At 39.7% G+C, this 22,701-nt stretch overlaps 2 protein-coding genes and 1 non-coding gene across 7 annotated transcripts in view; all 3 read right to left on the bottom strand.

Annotated features, from left to right (window-relative positions):
- HSD17B13 (hydroxysteroid 17-beta dehydrogenase 13) overlaps positions 1–18,742 on the bottom strand; it is a 37,681-nt gene extending 18,939 nt beyond the window's left edge. For all 3 annotated transcript variants that reach the window (XM_064584767.1, XM_045880806.3, XM_045880805.3), the window contains exons 1-5: positions 11,744–18,742; positions 8,253–8,360; positions 7,297–7,428; positions 5,294–5,400; positions 3,053–3,190 (exon numbers count right to left, since the gene is read on the bottom strand). In XM_064584767.1, the coding sequence (XP_064440837.1) occupies positions 3,053–3,190; positions 5,294–5,400; positions 7,297–7,428; positions 8,253–8,360; positions 11,744–11,953 (695 nt within the window). In that variant the 5' untranslated portion in view covers positions 11,954–18,742. The remainder of the gene's footprint in view (positions 1–3,052; positions 3,191–5,293; positions 5,401–7,296; positions 7,429–8,252; positions 8,361–11,743) is intronic.
- LOC123849160 (small nucleolar RNA SNORA63) lies at positions 863–993 on the bottom strand. The gene has a single exon (XR_006791986.1). It is a non-coding gene; the product is annotated as a small nucleolar RNA SNORA63 (small nucleolar RNA).
- A 142-nt stretch (positions 18,743–18,884) lies between the features above and the next one.
- HSD17B11 (hydroxysteroid 17-beta dehydrogenase 11) overlaps positions 18,885–22,701 on the bottom strand; it is a 38,000-nt gene continuing 34,183 nt past the window's right edge. For all 3 annotated transcript variants that reach the window (XM_064584768.1, XM_045880803.3, XM_045880804.3), the window contains one exon: positions 18,885–19,761. In XM_064584768.1, the coding sequence (XP_064440838.1) occupies positions 19,671–19,761 (91 nt within the window). In that variant the 3' untranslated portion in view covers positions 18,885–19,670. The remainder of the gene's footprint in view (positions 19,762–22,701) is intronic.

A 22,701-nucleotide genomic window follows, 5' to 3' on the forward strand; every position in this document is an offset into this window, starting at 1 on the left:
TCTCTCTGTCAAATAAATAAATAAAATCTTTAAATAAAGTTTAAAAAAATAAAAAATATATCAAAAGGGTGGAGAGGAATTGGAGATATAGGTGAAGAGGCTCCAGGCAAGAAGAGTAGCAGGTGGGATTATTCATGGACAGAAAGGGAACATCTGACATCTTTCGTCAGGGCTTGTGGGATACAAAGCTATTGCCAAGCATACTTTCTTTCTTCTGGAGTTATCCCATAAAGCTGGATTGTTGTTGTTGTTGTTTTTGAAGATTTTATTCATTTGTCAGAGAGAGAGAGCAAGCATGCACAAGCAGGGGGAGCAGCAGGCTGAGCAGGCAGAGGGAGAAGTAGGCTCCCTGCTGAGCAGGAAGCCCGACTCGGGGCTTGATCCCAGGACCCTGGGATCATGACCTGAACTGAAGGCCGATGCTTAACGACTGAGCCACCCAAGTGTCCCAAAGCTGGATTGTTTTGAAGGCATTTAATTCTTGAGGTCCATCTCTGAATTGCCTATGCTACAATTTAATGAGAGTTCAAGATATGCACAGGGAGTATTGCATTCCAGAGGCGTGACCTTGCATATACCGAAGACTGTGTATGTGAGTTCTTTTTTATTTATTTATTTATTTATTTATTTATTTATTTATTTATTTTAAAGATTTTATTTATTTATTTGACAGAGAGAGACACAGCGAGAGAGGGAATACAAGCAGGGGGAGTGGGAGAGGGAGAAGTAGACTCCCCGCTGAGCAGGGAGCCCGATGTGGGGCTCGATCCCAGGACCCTGGGATCATGACCTGAGCCGAAGGCAGATGCTTAATGACTGAGCCACCCAGGTGCCCCTCAAGTCAGTGTTTTACTTGGTAAACATGTCTGAGACCATGCATCCCTGGCTGCTAAGCACCATGGCGGACAGGGCTAGAAAGGTAACAGCTTTAGTTTGAGCAGGGGGCAAAGACAAGGCAGCACTTTACAGCTACATTGTAACTAGATCCTGCATTGTATGTGAGTTCTTGAGAAGCATTTATAACCACAGGCTCAGTGTAGAATTACCACTAGTGCAAGATGATGAGAAGAAATTAAAATGTAAATGGATTGAAAATGTTACATCAAAACTAAGAAGTCTGGGCACGGGTTGAATGGAAAAAGGTTGCATAGAAGAGTTAAGTTATAACTTCCTTCCCTGACATGTTCTGTGATTTACTACAGATTATTTTGTGATTTAGGTTTTCATGGCATTGAGTAGCAAACCAGCAGAGAGTAATATAAATCAATACCTTTCTAAATTATTGGGTTCTGCCTTTTCCCTCCCTGATTTTTCCTACCTGGTTTCTTCAACCCAGTATCTGAGCCAAGCCTAACATTAGTATATGAATATTTTAGCCTTTGCCAACGGGATTCAGAATCCAGCAGTCTGGGTCAATCTTCAGCTTTGCCTGTCAGCCCCTAGAGTCACCCCCAGGCATCCACATTACCTGGGATCACACTAGACTTACTCTTCTCATCTCTTGTGTCTTCCCCACCCAGTGGACCTGGTACGCTTGGCCCATACTAAGCCTGAATGCTTACCAAGAAGGTTTTATTAGGCCCAATTTGCTGTTTAAGAAAACTGAATCCAGAGTCCCAGTCATACCACAGTATTTACTTAAATATTGTGTACTTGTTAAGTGCCTATGATCTAGCACTATTAAAAACTCCACTGCCAGGGAGTGACCACAGCTCCAGAGACCACACAGCTAATTTAGAGTTCAGAGTCAGTAGCTTCAAATGAGGCTAAGTTTAAAGGAGAATTTGTTAGCTCTTTTGAATGAATATATTTGGACTAATTCCCCTTTAGTAATAAATTGGCTTCAGATGAGCAAGCTTAGTGTATTTTGTTAACCTGCAGCAGAATATATACCAGAATTGAGGCAAATTTGTGAAGGTGTCTGAATTTTAGGGCCCATCTCCTCACCTCTCTGCTTTTTTCCTCTCCTTTCAGGACCAATTTCTCCTCTCTTATGGTTTCTATTTTTTTTTAATTCTTTTTTTTAAAGATTTTATTTATTTATTTGAGAGAGAGAATGAGAGAGAGAGAGAGAGCATGAGAGGGGGGAGGGTCAGAGGGAGAAGCAGACTCCCCGCCAAGCAGAGAGCCCGATGCGGGACTCGATCCCGGGACTCCAGGATCATGATCTGCGCCGAAGGCAGTTGCTTAACCAACTGAGCCACCCCGGAGCCCCTCTCTTATGGTTTCAAATCCTCCCTTACCAGAGACAAAGTTCTCATAGAAATTCCTCTTGATTAAAGGGTTAGGGGCTCAACTTATTGCTGCTCCTAAAAGCATCTACATATTTACGGAGGACAAGGAGGTAACGGTCATCAAATGCTGGGATTATATTTAATACATCAATGTTTTCCAAACCTGTCTCCAGACTTACCTGGCAGGTATGCTTGCAAAGCAAAGCAAAGCAAAACAAAACATCTAATTCTTGGAGCTCATCTCAGTCTAATCTCTAAGGAAGACCCATAGAGTGTTTATTTTCTATGGAATCACAGGTGATGATTCTTAGGACCAGACAAGTTTGAAAAATGTTGGAGTACTTCCTGCTAGTACCGTGGAAGATGGAAAAGGGGCATATATTTGTACCTTTCCATACTCTGAGGAGAATGAACCATGAATGGGCGAGGGGGATGTTATGTAACATTCATTTTTGGAGTGGGGTTTCTAAGAGAGGACACTCTTGACATCCCTGAGCACACCTCTCCAGCCTGTCCCACCCCCTCTCATTCCCTCTTGGCACCCGAGTGTGTTGAACCTTTCACCTGGACAAAAATAAACACCCAATTGCCTAACTTGTTGGCAGTTGGTCACTCCTGCCAGTCATCAATGCATTTTCCCCCTTTGTTCGTCTAATTTCAAAGTGAAAATTTAAAGGCAGCACAACATTAAGACGAAACATTTTTCCTTTTTCATTCTTTTTCCTATTTTCTCAGTTGATCCACCTAAAAATTTCTTGTACAGATTTCATATCAATTTCTCATGCCATATTTTCATCCTAACTTGACTTTGACCTCACCTTGTGCTTGGGTTTTTGGTGAACCCAGTATTTACAAAAACTGGGCAGAGACACGAAGTTTTGATTCCAGTTTTCCCCAAGGTTTCAAGTTCTAATGTCAGAGCTCTGTGGAAGCCGACAGCAGCAAATTTGCTGGAACTGTAAGAGAATTACCCACCATCATTGCTAGATTTCTGTAAGAAGGCAATGCTGACTTGGTTTGAGAACAAGTAGAAGCCAACGTCCCAAATCTTCCACTTGGTCATCGATTTTCATTTACATTTTCTTACATGATTTTACAGAATTCTGAACGTACCGATTTCTTACTTAGCAATGATAGCAATAGAACGAATCCTAGTAATATATTAACTGCCTTACTGCTCGCTTTTCCACCCTAGTGTAAGGTTTTCCATTCAATCTTCAAACTGTTTTCTAATTAGTTTTAATTGCTATTTTTATTTTAAAAAATATGAAACAGGTAAAACATATGTAGAAAAACTATGTAATAGTATCTACACTGAAACTTCTGCGGGACTCTCCACATTTCTCCTCTCTTTCTTGTTAAGTGAGTTCCTAGTTTCTCTCTTTATCCTGGAGGCCGCTTTGACTTCTTAATTTCATTGTCAAAATCTGGAGTAAAAAGACTTTAGGTGGTATGGGTGTGCCTTTAGCATATCACTTTATCTTCTTTGATTTTCTCACTTTTATTTTATTTTATTTATTTATTTTTAAGATTTTTATTTATTTTATTTGAGAGAGAGAGAATGAGAGACAGAGAGCATGAGAGGGAGGAGGGTCAGAGGGAGAAGCAGACTCCCTGCTGAGCAGGGAGCCCGATGCAGGACTCGATCCCGGGACTCCAGGATCATGACCTGAGCCGAAGGCAGTCGCTTAACCAACTGAGCCACCCAGGCGCCCTGATTTTCTCACTTTTAAATGCAGGTTATAAAATATAGGGCTGTTTTGAGAATTAAATTGTATAGCATATGCCTTATAACTTCATTACCTATAAGAATCTATATAAATGTTCATTGTATTTTTGACCCAGGTGACAATAAAAACAGTGAAATTAAAGGCCAGCTGCTTTCTTAAGGGAGAAGCAAAAAAGGAAAAGTATTACATTGGGTTTCCACATTTCTAGACATTAAAACAATAGCAAATGTTTAATCTGTGACATTCTTACTTGTGTTTTAAGATGGTAGAGGCCGTTTGAAACAACCATGTGTGTGCAATGACCCCTAACTGACGCTGAAATTGAACTAGAGTGACCACATTCAGCGTCAGAAGTAATTTTGTCCATGACTCAGTTTAACCTTGAATATGATGTATAAGTACATAATAAATCTATTAATTACCCACACCTTTCCACTGATACTCATGTGTTGGCTGTTACAAAAAGAACTGGACCAAATGAGGGGCACCTGGGTGGCTCAGTCGTTAAGCGTCTGCCTTCGGCTCAGGTCATGATCCCAGGGTCCTGGGATTGAGCCCCGCATCGGGCTCCCTGCTCAGCGGGAAGCCTGCTTCTCCTTCTCCCACCCCCCCGCTTGTGTTCTCTCTCTCGCTGTGTCTCTCTCTGTCAAATAAATAAATAAAATCTTTAAAAAAAAATAAAAAAAGAACTGACCAAATGTTACCAAGTTAAATTTTCTATGAGGTTGATATGAAGCTGAAGTAAGCAAATGAGATGCCATTGAAGGAGTTTACAAGGAAAAGAGATTTTGCAAATAGTGTATCCTCAGGGCTCCCAACCTTTTCTCTTTGTGTCCTTGGTAGATCATGGAGTGTACTCTCTATATCTTTTAATCAGCTAGAGGCTTTCTCTCAATCTCTCTCTCTCAACACACACCATCTTTCATGGCATGAGCACAGTGGAAAATGTTTTGGGGCAGGGCTCACTCTGGTTAGCTAATCTTGGGTATGCAGGTGATGCACACGTTTATGTTCATTTGGACTTCTGTCTGTTTTACTTCTTAGTCTGTGGTTCCCTGTTTCTTTTATCAACATGTACTCATTCCAGGATACGATGGAAACATACTTGGCATTACATTTCATTGCTCTATAGAGGAGCTTTCAGAAATCTAAAAATATTTTAACAATTACAACCAGTTTCATTGTTTTAGGAGAAGTCATTTTGTAAAAGTTTATTCTAGACTACTATGTAAATTCTGTAAATAACCCTGCCACGAGGATTGGAATCTAAGGTCTAATAAACCCTTGAAAGAATATATAGTTATATCATTGCTGGAAAATAATACTTACCAATATGGAATAAGATAAGGAATCACTCCATGGCCACACACTGAAGCCACTGTGACAATGTGGCCATGATTTCTCTTCATCATGGATGGAAGAAGTGCTTTTGTGATCTTAAAGATCATTGCAGAAAGAAAAAAAAAACGGCACAGGTGTTAGGTTTCTAAATTAGGTAGTTCTCTTTTTAAGAAAAAATAGCATTTGAGACTTCTAAGATGAAATGAAACGTGTCAATATTCCATGATTACTTCCATATAAATGACAGAAATGAAAAAGATTGAAATGTATTTGTTTAAGGTGGCATTGAGGGCTGTGTACTAAGTATCATATGCTAAGAACTCATCTTAATATTTCCCCTTCCTTCCTGGGGCGCCTGGGTGGCTCGGTCAGTTCAGGGTCTGACTCTTGATTTTGGCTCAGGTCATGATCTCAGGGTCATGAGATTGAGCCCCATGTTGGGTTCCGCGCTTGGTGCAGAGTCTGCTTGCGATTCTTTCTCTCCCTCTCCCCCTACTCATGTGCTCTCTCTCTCCCTCTCTCTAAATAAGTTACTTAATTTAAAAATCTTTTTTTTTAAGGTTTTATTTATTTATTTGAGAGAGAGAGCATGAGCAGGGTGAGGGACAGAGGGAGAAGCAGACTCCCTGCTGAGCAGGGAGCTCGATGCGGGGCTCAATCCTGGGACCTTAGGATCATGACCTGAGCCAAAGGCAGACACTTAATCAACTGAGCCACACAGGTGCCCCAATAATTAAATCTTAAAAAAAAATTCCCCCATCTTCCCTTCAGAAGGAATCAAATATCTCCTTTATGGATATATCATCGCAATAATATCAAGGGAAAAATTCAGTGTTTTCAGAACCGAAAAGATCCCCTATGGTAATCTGGTATCATGTAATTTTTTTTGGTTTGGGGCTTTATCATTCTAATGAGAAGAATTGAAATCTTGTGTAACTATATCAAGGTAAGTAGGAAAAGCTGGGTTTTATCCTGATCCACAATCATTATCCATCATGATTAGATTTAGTATCTCCCTATTTGTAACATTGTGTATTATATATTGATGTTACAGGAAACAAAAAGTCATTCTTTATCTCCAAAAAGCTTTCACTGTTTTGAGAGAAATATCAATATTTTATGAGAATTTTATGAACACACCCTATGGACCCTATACAAATCCACAGAGCCAGAACTGCCAAACTAAGCCACTCCTAAATTTCTGATCCACAGAAACTCTGAAAGGAAAACAAACACTTATTGTTGCTTTCAGCCACTAAATTTTGATATAATTTGTTATGCAGCTATAGATAACCAACACATGAGGTCTCTATGTAGTTTGCTGGGCATAATAATCAATCCTCATTAGCATGTGTGAGTGGTTGGGGCAGGTGCGGGGGGACACATATCTTTTTCTTCTCTTCCAGAGTCGGATTTGCTCTAGGTTCTATACCTAATATTGAGGCACTGGAAGATTAATCCATATAAATGCTTTCTACAGAGTCATATTTCAGTTTTCTGATAACCAATTATAAGAGGTCTGTAGAGCCATATATCTAAGTTCAGGCATGGACCTAGAGCTTATCTGAGTCCCATGCAGAAAAGTTCCTAACCCCGATATACATTCAAGTAGTGATTTATGTTGTCCTTTCAGTTCTAAAATTCCATGGTATGAGGTCACAAGTGAATGTATATTGTATATATTTCCTCTAAAGCCCTGAAAAGATGTACACTGATACCCTTAGCATAGCTCCACAAATATATTGAGCACTTGGTCCATCCAGGCCATGTTTTGTGTTAGATTCCTGGATAAGAGAGACCAACGAGCCTACATTCTGGTGAGTTGTGTCCTTTCAAACTCTGTGCCCTTCTCTCAGAGACTCCCCCACTCAAATTAATTTGGTGATTCTTGATTTAAGGCAAATATAAAGGTGTGAACTTAACTACAAACTTCATGTACCTTAGGGGGAGGTGTGAGATATGCACAAACCAGAAATGTTTCTCACACTCACCCAAAAGTGTCCTAGGATGTTGACCTCAAAAGTTTTGGTAATCTCATCATCCTTGGTACTAAGAAGGTCAGCTGGATATATTGTCCCAGCATTATTCACCAGGATGGTTACATCTCCCACTTCTTTCTTTACCTTTGAAATGGAAAAAAAACACATTCACTGGATGTGTTATAGAAACTCAAAGTTTTGGGGGAAAAAAAAAGAAAAGAAACTCAAAGTTTTGGGGCTTATGTCACCCAGGGATTAGATTCTTTAATCCACTTGATGAGAGCTCTCAGAGTTCAGGCAGGAAAAAAACTTGTCTATAAAGTGAAATTAATATTTGTGTCGATTAATTGATATTATCAGTCCTGACCAAATATGTTCTTAGTGCTGAGTCATCTTCGTTCTACCACCTACCAGCCATGTGACCATGGACTGGCTAAGCCCTCTCAACCTCCGTTTGCTTATCTGGCAAATGAGGTCAATAGGGTTATTGTAGAGATCCAAGGATGCAGTCGTTTATCAGAGTGCTTGGTTCACTGTATTTGATATCTACTCTTCTAAAAACTGTTATAATAACTATTAACAATTCATTTTCTGTAGAAGACTAGATTAGCAGCAACATAAATAAAATCCCCTAGGGAAAAAAAATTACAGATAAAAAAGGCATTACTGCAAAAGTAATAGGACTAAATTGAAACTAGAAAGTGATCCTTTCTCCTGGGACTAAATCTCTTCTCTGTCACTCCGTACCACTGCTCAAACTTCTGATCAGAAAGAAATTGACCGATAACATGAAACAGTAAGAATAGGCAGAGTTGAGTGGATTCTATGCAGGGAAAAAATAAATGCCCTTCCTTCTTCATACAACTTCCTCAGTTCCAATCCAAATCAGGCAGCCAAAAAGAACCTTTACATTTTCTATGTCAATGGATACAAAATTATCTGAAGAAATTTGTATTCTGAAGTCTCACCTGCTTTACAGAGTTGTAAATGTCTTCTCGGTTACCGCAGTCCACCACATAGGCGTGCGCAGTGGCCCCCAGGTTCCTGCATTCGGCGGCCGTTTCCTCAACACCGCGCTGTAATTGGGAAAGACAAATGCAAAAGGAGGTAGGTCAGTTAGGGGACAAGAGTGGGAGAGAAAGAACTGGAGAAGTTTCTTTAAAGATTAAAATTCATGTCCAAAGTGCCCTCCTTGCTTGTACGAAGTTTCACGAGAGGCGCTGCTTGCGTAACGGGCCAAGGGCTTTTACCTGGCTTTTCTGCCAGTGAGGGCGCCTACCGGTCACGTGTCTTCACCTTGTTTGGCTTCATTCTCAACAGCCATTCTGAGTCAAAGCGGAAACAAACAAACAAAAAGTCCTTCATGTTTCTCTAGCTTTTTATCTTGGGTGAGAGGGTTCTCCAGGAGGCAGTTTTTCTAAAGCAGGCTGCTCTCACAGCTAGAACGTGCTTGAAAGATGTTGCTCTTTGTGGGGTCATGGAAATGTTTGAGGACAAAGGAGAGAAAACTCAGTTTTTCATTTAACGTATATTTGTTGAGCACCAACCATATAATAGGTAGTAAAGCAACTCTAAACGAGTGGTAATTTTAAACTCTTTGCCTCTGCCTGTCATAGGTTTCTCGATGATTCTAATTTAACCCTCTAGGAGGGAAGGTGAAAGAGGGATCCTTATTTGAGGAAGACTTTCATAGGGAGACAAACTACTCTTGGGGATATAATCTTGTGTGCAAGTGTTCTGGAGTAAAATGGGGAAGGGCCACTGGATAGAGTCTTATCTATGTAACTATTTCGCAAGTATAATAATAACTATAGTAACTTTGTAACAACTCCAGGACATGGCGATGGAGAAACTTTTCAGCCTAAATTCAAAGACCTTTTTTCCTAAGGTAAAATCGTCCTGATGTTTCTTGACCTGCATTTCTGGAAAATGAGAATTCTTTTCAAGTTTTGACCTCTGTTAATTTTTTTTGACCTCTGTGGATTTATCTCAATAAAATTCCACTTTTTCCTCTCACAATTTATAGACTCTTCTCTGTGATAAAGAGGCAAGGACAGCTGCAAGCCCTTTTCTAACACTGGGATGTTAGTTGTGTGGCTGTTGCTTGGGACAATCCCTGAATGAGTGGCAGGGGGGTTCCCTTAGCCAGCACACCACCTCCCTTGTGTCCTCCATATCCCACTACCTCAGGCTAAGCCCCGGAGCAGAAGCCTGAAATCCCAAAGAATAGACACGAACAGAAATTAGGACATGTAGTCACAGAGTCAGTGTCCCCTCATAGCCTTTTGGGGCTTGCAGAAGAGTGTGGAGGGAGGACAGGAGCTCTTTCACCAATTTAGGCTTCACCTGGTAGCTTGCTCATTGTCAGATTACAAGACCCACCATGCATTCTTTTGTCTCTCGATTCATGGTCAGTAGAGAGCATTAGTAACCAGAGCTTTTGTCAGAGGCTTTGAAGAATCAAAAATGTGTCAGTCTTATAACCGAGCTACAGAACTGCAAAATGTAATGCCTTGTCTTTTTGTAAGCAAAATAGTTGCTTTAGCTTCAACTCCGGCTTGCATTGTTTACTCCACTTTTCAGTTTTCCTAAAGCAACAGTTTAGATTGAGTGAGGGCAAACCACTAGCATGATTCCTTAGGTAAGGCAAAAGAAGCCAGCCTTAACAAAAAGGGAGTTGGCACCTTCCACAGGTAAAGGAGATCTGAGCTATATTTGCAGCCTTAGAGTGAATCATTTAATACCTTTAATGTTTAACCATAAAATCCAAGGATTCAAAGAAATCCTGTGAAGTTAGGTGACTTATCCTTCAGGCATAATCTTAAATAAGTCATTTTTATTCCTTGTCACTGGAACTTTAAAAAATGTAGTAAGTATAATCCTCTCCCCAAAAACACACATCTGGAAAGATCCAAAGGTTAGATTTTATCAAGTCTTTTTCATGGATCTATACTTATTTCTATCTTTTTGATGAATGCTTGAGAACAGCAGACAACAGTTGTCTCAATTGGTAAATTCTTGTCCTCTTCTAAAAAATGCTTTGGAATCTCTTCAAGGACCAAGCCGATGCCAAATCACTTTCATGTATATCAACTCATCTATTAAATGCCTGTGTCTGTTACATGGAAATGTATCAACTTTTCCTTGTATAGTATTCTTTACTGTCTGGAAAGAACCAGAGAAGAACTACTTTTCTAAGTTCAGGTGACATTTCTTTTTAAAGATTTTACTTTTAAGTAATCTCTACACTCAATGTGGGGCTCGGATTTATAACCCCAAGATCAAGAGTCACATGGTCCACCAACTGAGCCAGCCAGGTGCCCCCAAATGACGTTTTTGAAGGCTTTAAGAAATAGGGGCCAACTGGATGTGATAGCAAAGAACATCAGAGAGTAGTAATATAATGGCAATTAAGATCTCACTGTGATTTGTGGAAAACCTGATTCCTAAAACTTTACAGTTTTTCCAATCTTAAAATCCTGTAACATTTTTCTGTGTATATTTTCATGGCCTTACCAGAATTCACAAGTTTAGGGGAAATGATACAAAATTTCAGTTATTTCAGTTTTGAGTAGCTAATATAGTGTTTATAAATAACAGTACAAGAAAAATATGAATGCTCAAGAGAAAGCCTGACCCACTGCTTGTGGGTTTTATTTAACATGACTAATGTTTACTATGGCCAGGCATTGTTCTAAGCACTTAAAATATTCACTTGTTTAATCCTCTTGCCCAGGAGTCCACAAACTATTCTGTAAATTGCCAGAGAGTAAATATTTTAGGATTGTGTGGATGTGAGGGGAGGCACTAAGAAGTTCTGTCTTATGTTCTTTTTGGTTTTTTATCTGGTTTTGCTTTGACATGCTTTTAACAATATAAAAAACATTCCTCGCTCAGCACCCTGCCCAAGGACCAGGTTTGGCCCCGTAGCTGTAGTTTGCTGACCCCTGTTCTTGCCCATTCTGTGAGGTATTATTTCCATTTCAAAGATAAGGAAACAGTGGGCGCCTGGGTAGCTCAGTCGGTTAAGTACCTGCCTTTGGCTCAGGTCATGGTCCCAGGGTCCTGGGATCGAGTCCCGCACTGAGCTCCTTGCTCAGCGCGGAGCCTGCTTCTCCCTCTCCCCACCCTTCCCCCCCACTTAGTGCTCTCTCTTGCTAAAAAATAAATAAAATATTTTTTCAAAAAGATAAGGAAACGGGAAGCTTGGAAGTAGCCTGGCTCCGAGTCTGTGTTCTCAACCTGCATATGATGGCATAAAAAAAAAAAAAAAATCACTGCTTAGTTCTCAGTTATGTTCCCTTTGTCAAACCATCCCAATGCATATGTAAAATATGGCACTGGAGAGTTTATGAAACATTGAAAAAGAAAAATACAAAGGTAAGCAGCTGCTAAGTCAAATAATTTTTACAACATGTCTTACTTGTGACTTTAAAAGATGGGCAAGTGAATGCATTACCTTATTAATATCCCACAGAACCAGTCGGCTCTTCCGTTTTGCAAATTCATAGGCAGTCCACCTGCCTATTCCATGCCCGGCTCCTGTAATGAGAACAACCTCCCCCGCCACAGATTTTCTCCTTCGGGGAAAGAAAACCTTCACCAGTGCCTCCAAGTAGGAGTAGATGATGGTGAACAGAAGCAGGAGGAGACCGAAGATGATATTCATGGCTCTGCTCTGTATTCTTCTCTGGCTCAGTCCTTGTCTAATGCCAGGCACCCTCTGCACAGAGATCCCGGAAAGAGCTGCGCTCCAAGTGTGGATGGGACTGGCAGAAGCCAGATTTGCCGCAGGCTTTGTCCACGTGTTCTAGTAGGTTGGAAACACCTGAGTTTGGAAGTGATGCAATTGCTACCCAAAGCTTGGCACAGGGACAATGGAATCCTGGAGAAAGTGCTCTGTGGACTTCCTTACCGAGAAGCAGTTCTGTGCTGTGTTGCACAGTGAAGTTTCACCTTTAGAAATAATTCTAAAGAGAGTGCATCAGCTTTTGGTAGTCTCTTGGTATCTCCCTGTAAACCACTGTGTGTGTGTGTGTGTGTGTGTGTTTAATTGAAGGAAAAGGAGAAAGAGATACTATCTTCAGGAGACTTAAAGTATGGACCAACCAACCTTAGTGTGATTCATTTATTCATGAAAGCTCAGCATCAATATTTCAGTGAACTAATTATTTTACAGGAGATGCCCATTTCCCTGAAAACCTCATAAGTTTGGAGGAGATTCAAGGTTATATAAAGCAAGCAATTCCCTCTGTGATACTATGGGAATTAGCATTAGATCAGGAGCCAAGTCTCCACTTAAAAGTGATGCGATTTCCACTTGATCTTAGCCAAAGGGCTAATAAAAGTGGTGCGACTTCCAACACCTCCAAAGTAGAAACAACTCAAGTGTCCATGAACAGATGAATGGATACACAAAATGTAATATATACATACAAGGCCATATTATTCCTTTTTTTAAATGTATGCAATTCTGATACATGCTACAACATGCATGAACCGTACAAACATTATGCTAGGTGAAATTAGGGCCACAAAAGGACAAATATTGCATGACTCCACTTAAATGACCTAAATTAGTCAAATACACAGGGACAGAGTATATTTTTCTGTGTATATTTTCATGGCCTTACCAGAATTCACAAGTTTAGGGGAAATGATACAAAATTTCAGTTATTTCAGTTTTGAGTAGCTAATATAGTGTTTACAAATAACAGTACAAGAAAAATATGCTCAAGAGAAACCTTGGTTATCAGGAAATACCACTCTTTGGAGACCATGAAATGATAAAGTTATAGGATTTATGTACATTACTATAACCCACTGTTTGTTTAATCTAGCTACAGTAATCTGCCAAGTACAAGTTGAGGAATATAATCTCTTCAAATAAATACTTTTCCCCTCCTTTCTGGAGAGTTCATTAGTACATCGTCAAATGTTCTGTGTACTGCCAAACTGATAAAGCAGTGTTAGGTAGTCTTAAATATCTTGTAAACTTCTTGAGGCTCCTAAACCTAGGTTTGTTTGTTTTTTTAAGATTTTATTTATTTATTTGAGAGAGAGAGAGAGTGCACAAGCAGGGGTGAGGGGCAGAGGGACAGAGAAAAGCAAGCTCCCCACTGAGCAGGGAGCCCGATGTGGGGCTCAATCCCAGGACCCTGGGATCATGACCTGAGCCGAAGGCAGATGCTTAACTTACTGAGCCACCCAGGTGCCCTGAAACCTAGTTTTTATCCAAACAATCCCCAAGTTCACATCTTATAGAGGTCTCAGCATATTTTTGGTTTATGAAACCCCTTGCTTCATCTCTGCATATCAATCCAACTTCTTTCCTTATAGTAGCAAAGAGAGGGTCTTGATCTACTTCTCAATATTTCTTTCCTCGTTCCTCTAGTTATTCTTTCCCTATTAATTCTAACTTCTTCCTGCCTACAGAACCTGTCTCTTTTGCTTTCAACTCCTTTCTGTTCTCTACCATTGTAAAAATATTCTGTGAAATATTTTTCCACCCCACGCCTGTTTGCTATCCCATCTTTCATATCTTACTGTCAAAGTATTATACAGTGATTACCTCTGTTTTCTGGCTACCCATTTCCTTGGGGGAATAGAAATCTCTTGCCCTTTTACTCTTCACCTGGTGCAAAGTGCAATGATGATCCTAAATATAAGGAGCTATGTGAGCATCACCAGATCTGAAGATGGGGGGGGTGGGGAAGGTGAGCCATAAATGGGACCTAAAGGGCGAGCAGGGGTTGGCCACAAGGTGAAGAATGTTCTAGATATAGGAAACCATGTGTAGAGGCACTGGGAGGTGAGAGATCATGACTTCAAGGACTAGGAAGGTCCATCTTGGATTCCAGAGTGTGGAGCAGAGAGAAGGTAGAGAACTTATCAGAAGCTCAGTCACTCAGAGTCTCAGCATCAAGGAGGACTTGTGAAAGGTTTTGAGCAGGGGATTGCTATCATCAGATTTAGAAATGCTGTAGGATGGAGAATGCATTGGAAGAAGGGGAAGAATAGATGGAGGGAGACCAGTTGGATGGCTGCTCAGTAACCCAGGCCAGAAATGGTGGTGGCCTGAATGAACATGTTGGCAAAGAGATATTTGGGAGAGGGAATAATAGAATAAATGGGCATTCATTTAACAAATACATATCAAACCCTTTGTCTTAGGGACTATTCCAGGCATTGGGGATACAGCATTGAACAAAATATATAAAAACAAATCACTTCCCTTAAGAAGCTTTGCTCTAGGGGCAATGTAGACAATAAGGAAGATAAATAAGCAAAATATATAGTATGCTTCACAATAGTAAGGATTAGGAGAAAAATAGAGGACAGAGGGAGAAGTGGAATCTTATAGGGCATGGCTGTGTAGGAAGGTTTGCCATTTTAGATATGGAGTGAGAAGTTCTGAAAAGACCTAAGGAAAAAGACTTAAAGGGAAGATAGAGGTAGCCATGTGGCTGTCTGTAGAAGAGCATTCTGGAGAGGAAACAGTAAGGTACAAAAGTCTTCAGATAGGAACATGTCTGGTGGGTTGAGGATCATCAAGGGGACTGGTATGGCTGGAGTGAACTGAAAAGATTGTGAAGGTAGTGTGAGAGTTTTACAGGTCAACGTGACTAAGCTATAGTTTTCAACTTTTCAAACACTAATCTAGGTATTGCTGTGAAGGCATTTTGTAGTTAACATCTATAATGAATAGTCTTTAAATAAGACAAAATTAGGGGCGCCTGGGTGGCTCAGTCATTAAGCATCTGCCTTTGGCTCAGGTCATGATCCCAGGGTTCTGGGATCGAGCCCCACATCGGGCTCCCTGCTCTGCGGGAAGCCTGCTTCTCCTTCTCCCACTCCCCCTGCTTGTGTTCCCTCTCTCGCTGTGTCTCTCTCTGTCAAATAAATAAATAAAATCTTAAAAAAAAAAATAAGACAAAATTATTCTTAATGCTATGTATGGGCCTTATTCAATCAGTTAGAAGGCCTTGAAAACAAAACTGAGCTTTCTCTGTGCTATAGACTGAATGTTTGTGTCCCCCCTTCCACAAAGTTCCTATGTTGAAACCTAATCCTCAAAGTAATGGTATGCGGAGGTGGGGCCTCTGGAAGATGATGAGTTCATGAGGATGGGGCCCTCATGAATGGGATTAGTATTCTTGTAAAAGAGATACCAGAGAGCTCCCTTGCCCCTTCTGCCATGTGAAGACACAGCAAGAAGACAGGCTGGTTGGCCGTGAACCAGAAGGCAGGCTTTCACCAGACACTAAGTCCTGGTGGCTTGATTTGGCTTGACCACCTGGTGGTGGTCTCTAGAACTGGGAGGAAAAATTTCGGTTGCTTATAATCCACTGGCCTTTGGTATTGTGCTGTAACAGCCTGAACTAAGACACGGTGAGTCAGCAGAAATTCTGCCTCAAGACTGTATCATCAACCTCTGCCCAAGAGTTTCCAGCCTGCCAGCCTCCCCTACAGATTTCAGAGTTGCTACCCTCCCACAATAATGTGAGCCAATTCCTCAATTCCTTGAAATACATCTCTCCTTGTATGTATGTATGTATGTATATAAAATCTCCTACTGGTTCTATTTCTCTGGAGAACTCTAATATAGGTAATAAGGTAGTGGGTAAGAAGACTGGATTACGTATGGCCTTCTAGGTCATGGTAAGGACTTCAGTTTTAAGTTTTAGGTGAGAAGCTAATGGGGGATTTTGAGCTAAAGCATGACGTGATCTCATATTTTAAAGACTCGTTCTGGGGGGTGCCTAGGTGGCTCAGTCAGTTAAGTGTCTGACTCCTGATCTCAGCTCAGGTCTTGATCTCAAGGTCCTGAGTTCAGGCCCCACATTGGGCTCCATGCTGGGCATAGAACCTACTTAAAAAAAAAAAAAAAAAAAAATATATATATATATATATATAAAAAAAAGACTCATTCTGGCTGCTGTGCTGAGGGGAACAAGAGATGATGGTGGCAGGGTGGCATCAGGGTGGTGGTAGGGGGGTGATAAGAGGTGATAGAATTCTGGATATATTCTCAAGGTAGAGCAAACAGAATTGCTTTTGTAATGAATGTGGGAGGAATCAAGGGTGACACTAAGTTTTTTGGCCTGAGCAACTGGAATAATGGGGTTTGGAACAGGTTTGGGACAACATCACAAGCTCATTTTCAGAAATCTTAGGGTGAGATGCCTGCCGGTCATACTGGCAGAGACATCAAGAAGGCGGTTGCATATGTGTGTGACATTCAGAGGAGAGATTCAGGCTGGAAATATAAATGTGGGAATGGTGACCAATATTGAATGTGTGTGCCAGAGGTTAGAGGATTTTGGTGAAGTGAGGGATGAGGGTGAGCAGAAGGAAGGAGGCAGGTGTAATTCTAAGTTTTTAGCTTGGACACTTGGTAGACACGCCATTCTCTGTTAGGGAACACAGATGGTGTAGAGAAGACGCTAGATTTTGCATGTATTGATTATAAGACATTTATGGAACTGGAACTGGAGATAATAGAGGAGATTACACAGTCTAATTCAGTCCTTTTACAGATGAGGAAATGGAGGTTCCAGCACAGCTAGCTTGAGTTAGATTGCCCAGTGCTCTTTTTGCCATACTTGGCCACTTGTAATTATAGGGAAGACTATGAAAGTAAAAGGCACATCTCTCTCATCCCAAGATTGTCCAGTCATCCCTACACCAATTAAAAAAAAAAAAAAAAGAGGAAATTAAAGAGAAAAAGAAAAAAAAAACTTGAGTGGTCAGATTGGCTCTAAGGTCAAGTGGGAATTCCTATGTATTTTGGAGAAGGATGTGATGTCCAGTGTAGATCAAGACTATCCCAGTGTTTTCAGGCTCAGCATTTTAATTTCAGGAAACTTTAGACTGTCGTGATATTGGGTCAGTCCAAGCTAGACTTTTTTCAGGTAGAATACTTGGGCATCTGCATGTAGCATTTTGTTCCACCTTAAAATAATTCGTAGATGAAAGAGCTCCAATCAGAGATTATCATTGGCTAATTATGGAATATTGTTTGAATACCAAGGAAAGCTTGGTAAAAGGAAGCAGAGGGTGTTTAGGGTGATGGTTTGACTTTCCAAGAATTTCACTGAGGCTGTAGGATAGTGAGGTCAGCAAACATGCGTTCAAATCCTTATCTTGACTTCTGAGTAGCTGTGTGATTTTAGGTTAAATATGTTGAATCTCTTTGGGCTACCCCATCTATAAAATGGGAAGAATGATGTCTCCCACACAGAATTCTTCAAAGGAGTAAATCTATCACCCAGCCTGGGAGAGGAAACTCCTAATAATTGCTCCCTTCCCCACAGCAAAATCCTTACTAGCTATTTACGCACTAGCCAAGTTGGTGTTGACAACATAAGGGTCAATTTTAACCCTTTTCCTTGACCTGATTCCTCACTCTTTCTAATCCTCATTTCCATTATAAAGAATAGATTTCTGGCAAGTGAGAATGGTGGCATGGGAAAAGGGGTGGGGAAGAGTGTTTCTGAAGGCAAGTATGGGAACATTCTCAAAGGGAATAGGAAAGGTCAGTGAGTCCTAGTTATCCCATGGCAGGGCCCACAGGATGATAGCAAGGGTTCAGAAAGACTTTGGTGTGTCCAGGGAGAGCTGGTTCCTTGCCAATGGTCAGAATTTCCCTACCGCACAAAAGAGAGGGCTGTCTGTTATCAAGGTCTTAGTTTAGGACCACAGAATACCATGACAGGTGACAATTAGAGAAATCTTTCCCGTTTACCCCAAGACAACATAAGCCTCTTTGATTTTTGTGTGACTCTCAGAAGCAGCCCTATTATTGATGGCTGAGATGAATTTTCCCACTGAATTGTACAGAAGTGGGTTCAGAGTTAGAATTCATTCACTCAAATAACAGTTAAAAGTTTTCAGACCTTTAAATATCTGAAATTAAAAAAAAAAAAGTTTTCAGACCTTCAAGTCAACAGCAGTAATTGCCTGATGTTAGTGAATCAGAGCAAACTTTTTTTTTTTTTTTAAAGGGCAGAGAATAAAAGCCCAGAACCTCTACAGTATTCATTAACCTCTCAGCAGACCTGGGGCTGCAGCCTCTAAGGTTCTTCTGGGTTCCTGCTCCCTATGGGAATTTCACCAATGCCTTCAACATCGCCTGCTACACAGAATTGCTGGAGGTAAATAAATAAATATTAAATAAATATGTTTCTGTGGAGAAACAGATTTAAGATCTTTTACCCTGAAGTTTATGTACCTAATGTGACTCATTTGCTCCATTTCATAAGGGTCAGTATTCTGATTTATATGTTTTCTGAGTATGAACCTTCTGATATAAGCAGGGAGCCTGCTTCTCCCTCTGCCTGCCACTCCCCCTGCTTATGCATGCTGGCTCACTCTCTCTCTCAAAATAAATAAATAAAATCTTAAAAAAAAGAAATCCAACAAACCTGCTTATTTTTTCAATTTATAGGTCAGATCTTATATTCTCTATCTCACTGAGCATCCCTCACATCCAAGAAATTTCTGAGTATTAAAAAAAAAAAGATCTTTGATTACATAATCCATTTTCCTTGAATTTGAAGGTTAAGCCAAGTTCTGTTCAAGATGAAAAGATGGAGACAAAAGTTTAAGTGTGATCTGTTTATTGTTGCCACTGTGGGTACATTCTCCTAATTCTCTACCTCAAATTCCAATGATGCTTTTATATATGTGTAACACGTGTAAATCTCTAGTTTCTTTGAGCTGAAATGTTTGGCTTTGAAACGTGAGGCATCTTTCAGGAAACAGAGTGGTAATGTGTAAGATGAAATGTTTCAGTGATATTTCTTACATCACATGAAACTCATTCTGAAAGGCCACTAGATTCAGTCCTTCATTGTATTTAGAGAGTCTGAAGCTTTTGTTTTTATGGAGATTAGAAAAGGAAACATGTGAATTATATAAATTTAAATGCAATTAGAAATAAAAATATATCTTATACATTTATAGTACAAATTTTGCAAAGACTTCACAAGCCACAAAATCTTAGAAATTATTATAAAATTATTTTTGTTCCTTTTCTCTATTTTCTATAAGGTCAATTCCTAAGATTGTCCCCTCTTTGTATTATATGAAATCAGCTTTCAGATAAAGGACAAGTGATAATAAATGAGGACTGCCAGGGCCTCAAAAGATGACACTGAAGAAAAAAAAGATAATTAGGAAAAGCAGAAGTCTAAACATTAAAGTTCTGATTAATATTAGATGAAATCAACTTAACCCTGGTAAACCAGTCCTATTTATTTATAGCTAATGTATGAAGAAGAATTTAAGTTATGCTACCTAAATATAATGATGTTTTGGAAAGCAGGTATTTTTGAAGATATGTATTCACATCAACTAAATGTGGAATGTAGTCTATGTACGACTTATTGTTCTTTAGTTTTATATCCAATAACTGCATCAAAGTTAACATTGATCATTCGTTTTAAAAATACCAGGAAACGCTCAGGAAGGATCCTAAAAAAAAAAAGATACATGAAAATAATTAGGAAATTAATATTAAGTGTATTTGTAAAATATCTTCTTTTAAAATACTTACATTTATCATGTATCATCTTTTTTTGCATGAGGAAAGGAACTTTTTAATTTCTATTCTACATATGAGGCAGCTATATGTAACATATAAATCAAATACTGGAATACAACCACATCCAATTAGAGGAAGGAACAGGCACATACAAGATGGAAACTATTTGTTGGACTTACTTCCTTTCTCTTTCTTTTTTCTTTCTTTCTCTCTTTCCTTTAAGGATAAGGAAGTTTTTTGGATATTTCTTAAAAAACCAGACTTCAGCCTTATTGCCCTAGTCCCCACTTAACAATGGGTATTTGTAAAGTCTCCCCATTATAATGCTGTTTTCTCATCCACGGCTGGCTATGGAAATGCCTGTAGGATGGAGCTTTCCATCCTACGGTCTATGGAGAGCCTTGGATGAGTATGTGCTATTAGTCTTGTATAAAAACGAAGGCATGATGTGTCTCTTACTTCCCTGCACTATTTCCTAATGGACGTAAGTGCTGCTGTGACAGCTAACATAAAAAAAATTCATAGCAACTTCTTGTCATCAGTAGTTTCTCAATCAATAGAGATAATACATATCTCTAATCTGTGGTTTAGGTGTATCCCTTATCAGGTATCATCTTAAACAAGATTAGTCTTAAAATTAGGAGTTTTTTTTTTTTTTTTTAAAGATTTTATTTATTTATTTGAGACAGAGAGAATGAGAGACAGAGAGCATGAGAGGGAGGTGGGTCAGAGGGAGAAGCAGACTCCCTGCCAAGCAGGGAGCCCGATGCGGGACTCGATCCCAGGACTCCAGGATCATGACCTGAGCCGAAGGCAGTCGCTTAACCAACTGAGCCACCCAGGCGCCCTTAAAATTAGGAGTTTTAACTCTGAGTCACTACTCTATGTTCTTTCCAATTAAATCCATTTTGTTTTCAAAAGGAAAAGGAAGGAGGCTTCACCTCCTTTAGGGTAGGAGTGACTTGAAATATTTAGTTTTCGAAATATATTTATGCCTATGTTTCTCCAAAGATCTAAGAGAGGAGGTGTCTAGAACTGAAGAGTTGAGAGGCTAAAGGCTTTTAAAACAAGAAACATGGGGTGCCTGGGTGGCTCAGTTGTTAAGCATCTGCCTTTTTTTTTTTTTTTAAGATTTTGTTTATTTATTTGACAGGCAGAGACACAGCGAGAGAAGGAACACAAGCAGGGGGAGTGGGAGAGGGAGAAGCAGGCTTCCTGCTGAGCAGGGAGCCCGATGTGGGGCTTGATCCCAGGACCCTGGGATCATGACCTGAGCCAAAGGCAGACGCCTAACAGCTGAGCCACCCGGCACACCAAGTGTCTGCCTTTGGCTCACGTCATGATCCCAGGACCCTGGAATCGAGCCCCACATCGGGCTCCCTGCTCCACGGGAAGCCTGCTTCTCCCTCTCCCACTCCCCCTGCTTGTGTTCCCTCTCTCGCTGTGTCTCTCTCTGTCAAATAAATAAATAAAAATCTTAATAAAATAAAATAAGAACCATGACATTGGAAAGGAAGTGAGAAAAGGAACTAATTTTGTACTTGATAATCCAAAATATTATTAAAAATGTTCCACTGAGAGACTGAGGAGACAGAACTACTAAATGAAAATGTAGATAAAGCACTTGGTTTTGAGTATAATGCTGAACAAGTTATTTAACTTTTGAGTTTAAACTCCCCACATGAAATTGGAAAAATCAACACCTACTCCACAGTGCTCTTGTGAAGAATCCATGTGTTAATATAAAATGCTTTAAACATTTTATTTTGTACACGACGGACATGTAGTAGGTCTAACATTTTTTTTCTCCCCACCCTAAATGGACAAACCTCAGAGATACTGCAGGTTTGGTGCCAAACTACTGCAATAAAGAGAATATCACAATAAAGCAGGTCAAATGAATGTTTTGGTTTCCCAGTGCATATAAAAATTATGTTTACACTATACTGTAGTCTATTAAGTGTGCAATAGCATTATGTCTAAAAAAATTTTATAGACCTTAATTAAAAAATACTTTATTGCTAAAAACATGCTAACCATCATCTGAGATTTCAGTGAGCTGTAATCACCGATCACAGATCACCGTAACAAATACAATCGTGAAAAAGTGTGAAATAGTGTAAGAGTTAACAAAATGTGACAGACACATGAAGTGAGAAAATGGTGTTGGAAAAATGACACCAGTAGAGTTGCTTGATAAGGTTATCACAAACCTTCAGTTTGTAAAAAACCCAGTATCTGAGAGTACGGTGAGATGGAGGGCAATAGAATGACGTATGCCTGTACTTAAGAATATTGAGGAATTTGTCACATTCCAATGAGACTGAGAGAATCTAAACAGATTATCTAAGTCGGGGTAACCATAGTTGACCCTTGCACAACATGCACAACACACATATATCTTTTGACACTCCAAAAACTTAACTACTAAAAGCCTACTGTTGACTGGAAGCCTGATAACTTATATAGTCAATTAACACATGTTTTATATGTTATATGTATTAAATATTATATTCTTATAATAAAGTAAACTAGAGAAAAGAAAATGTTATTAAGAAAATCATAAGGATGAGAAAATACATTTAAAGTACTGTACTTTGTAAAAAAAAAAAATCCACCTCTAAGTGGACCCCTGCAGTTCAAAGCCATGCTGTTCAGGGTCAACTGCATATACAGACATCTGACCAGATGGCATTAAAATAAGGCTTGGCAATTGAGCACCAAACATTCACAGTCAGAAAAATCAGGGCAATGCTAATAATAGCGTTAATTATAATAATAATAGCTGTATATAACATTTATTGAGTATCTATAGTATACTAAATACTCTAAATGCATCATTTTATTTATTCCTCACAGTCCTATAATGT

This window comes from Mirounga angustirostris, unplaced genomic scaffold (assembly GCF_029215605.1).
Source record: "Mirounga angustirostris isolate CCGP_5_RB_7025 unplaced genomic scaffold, mMirAng1.0.hap1 SCAF_2, whole genome shotgun sequence".
NCBI classification, from domain to species: Eukaryota; Metazoa; Chordata; class Mammalia; order Carnivora; family Phocidae; genus Mirounga; species Mirounga angustirostris.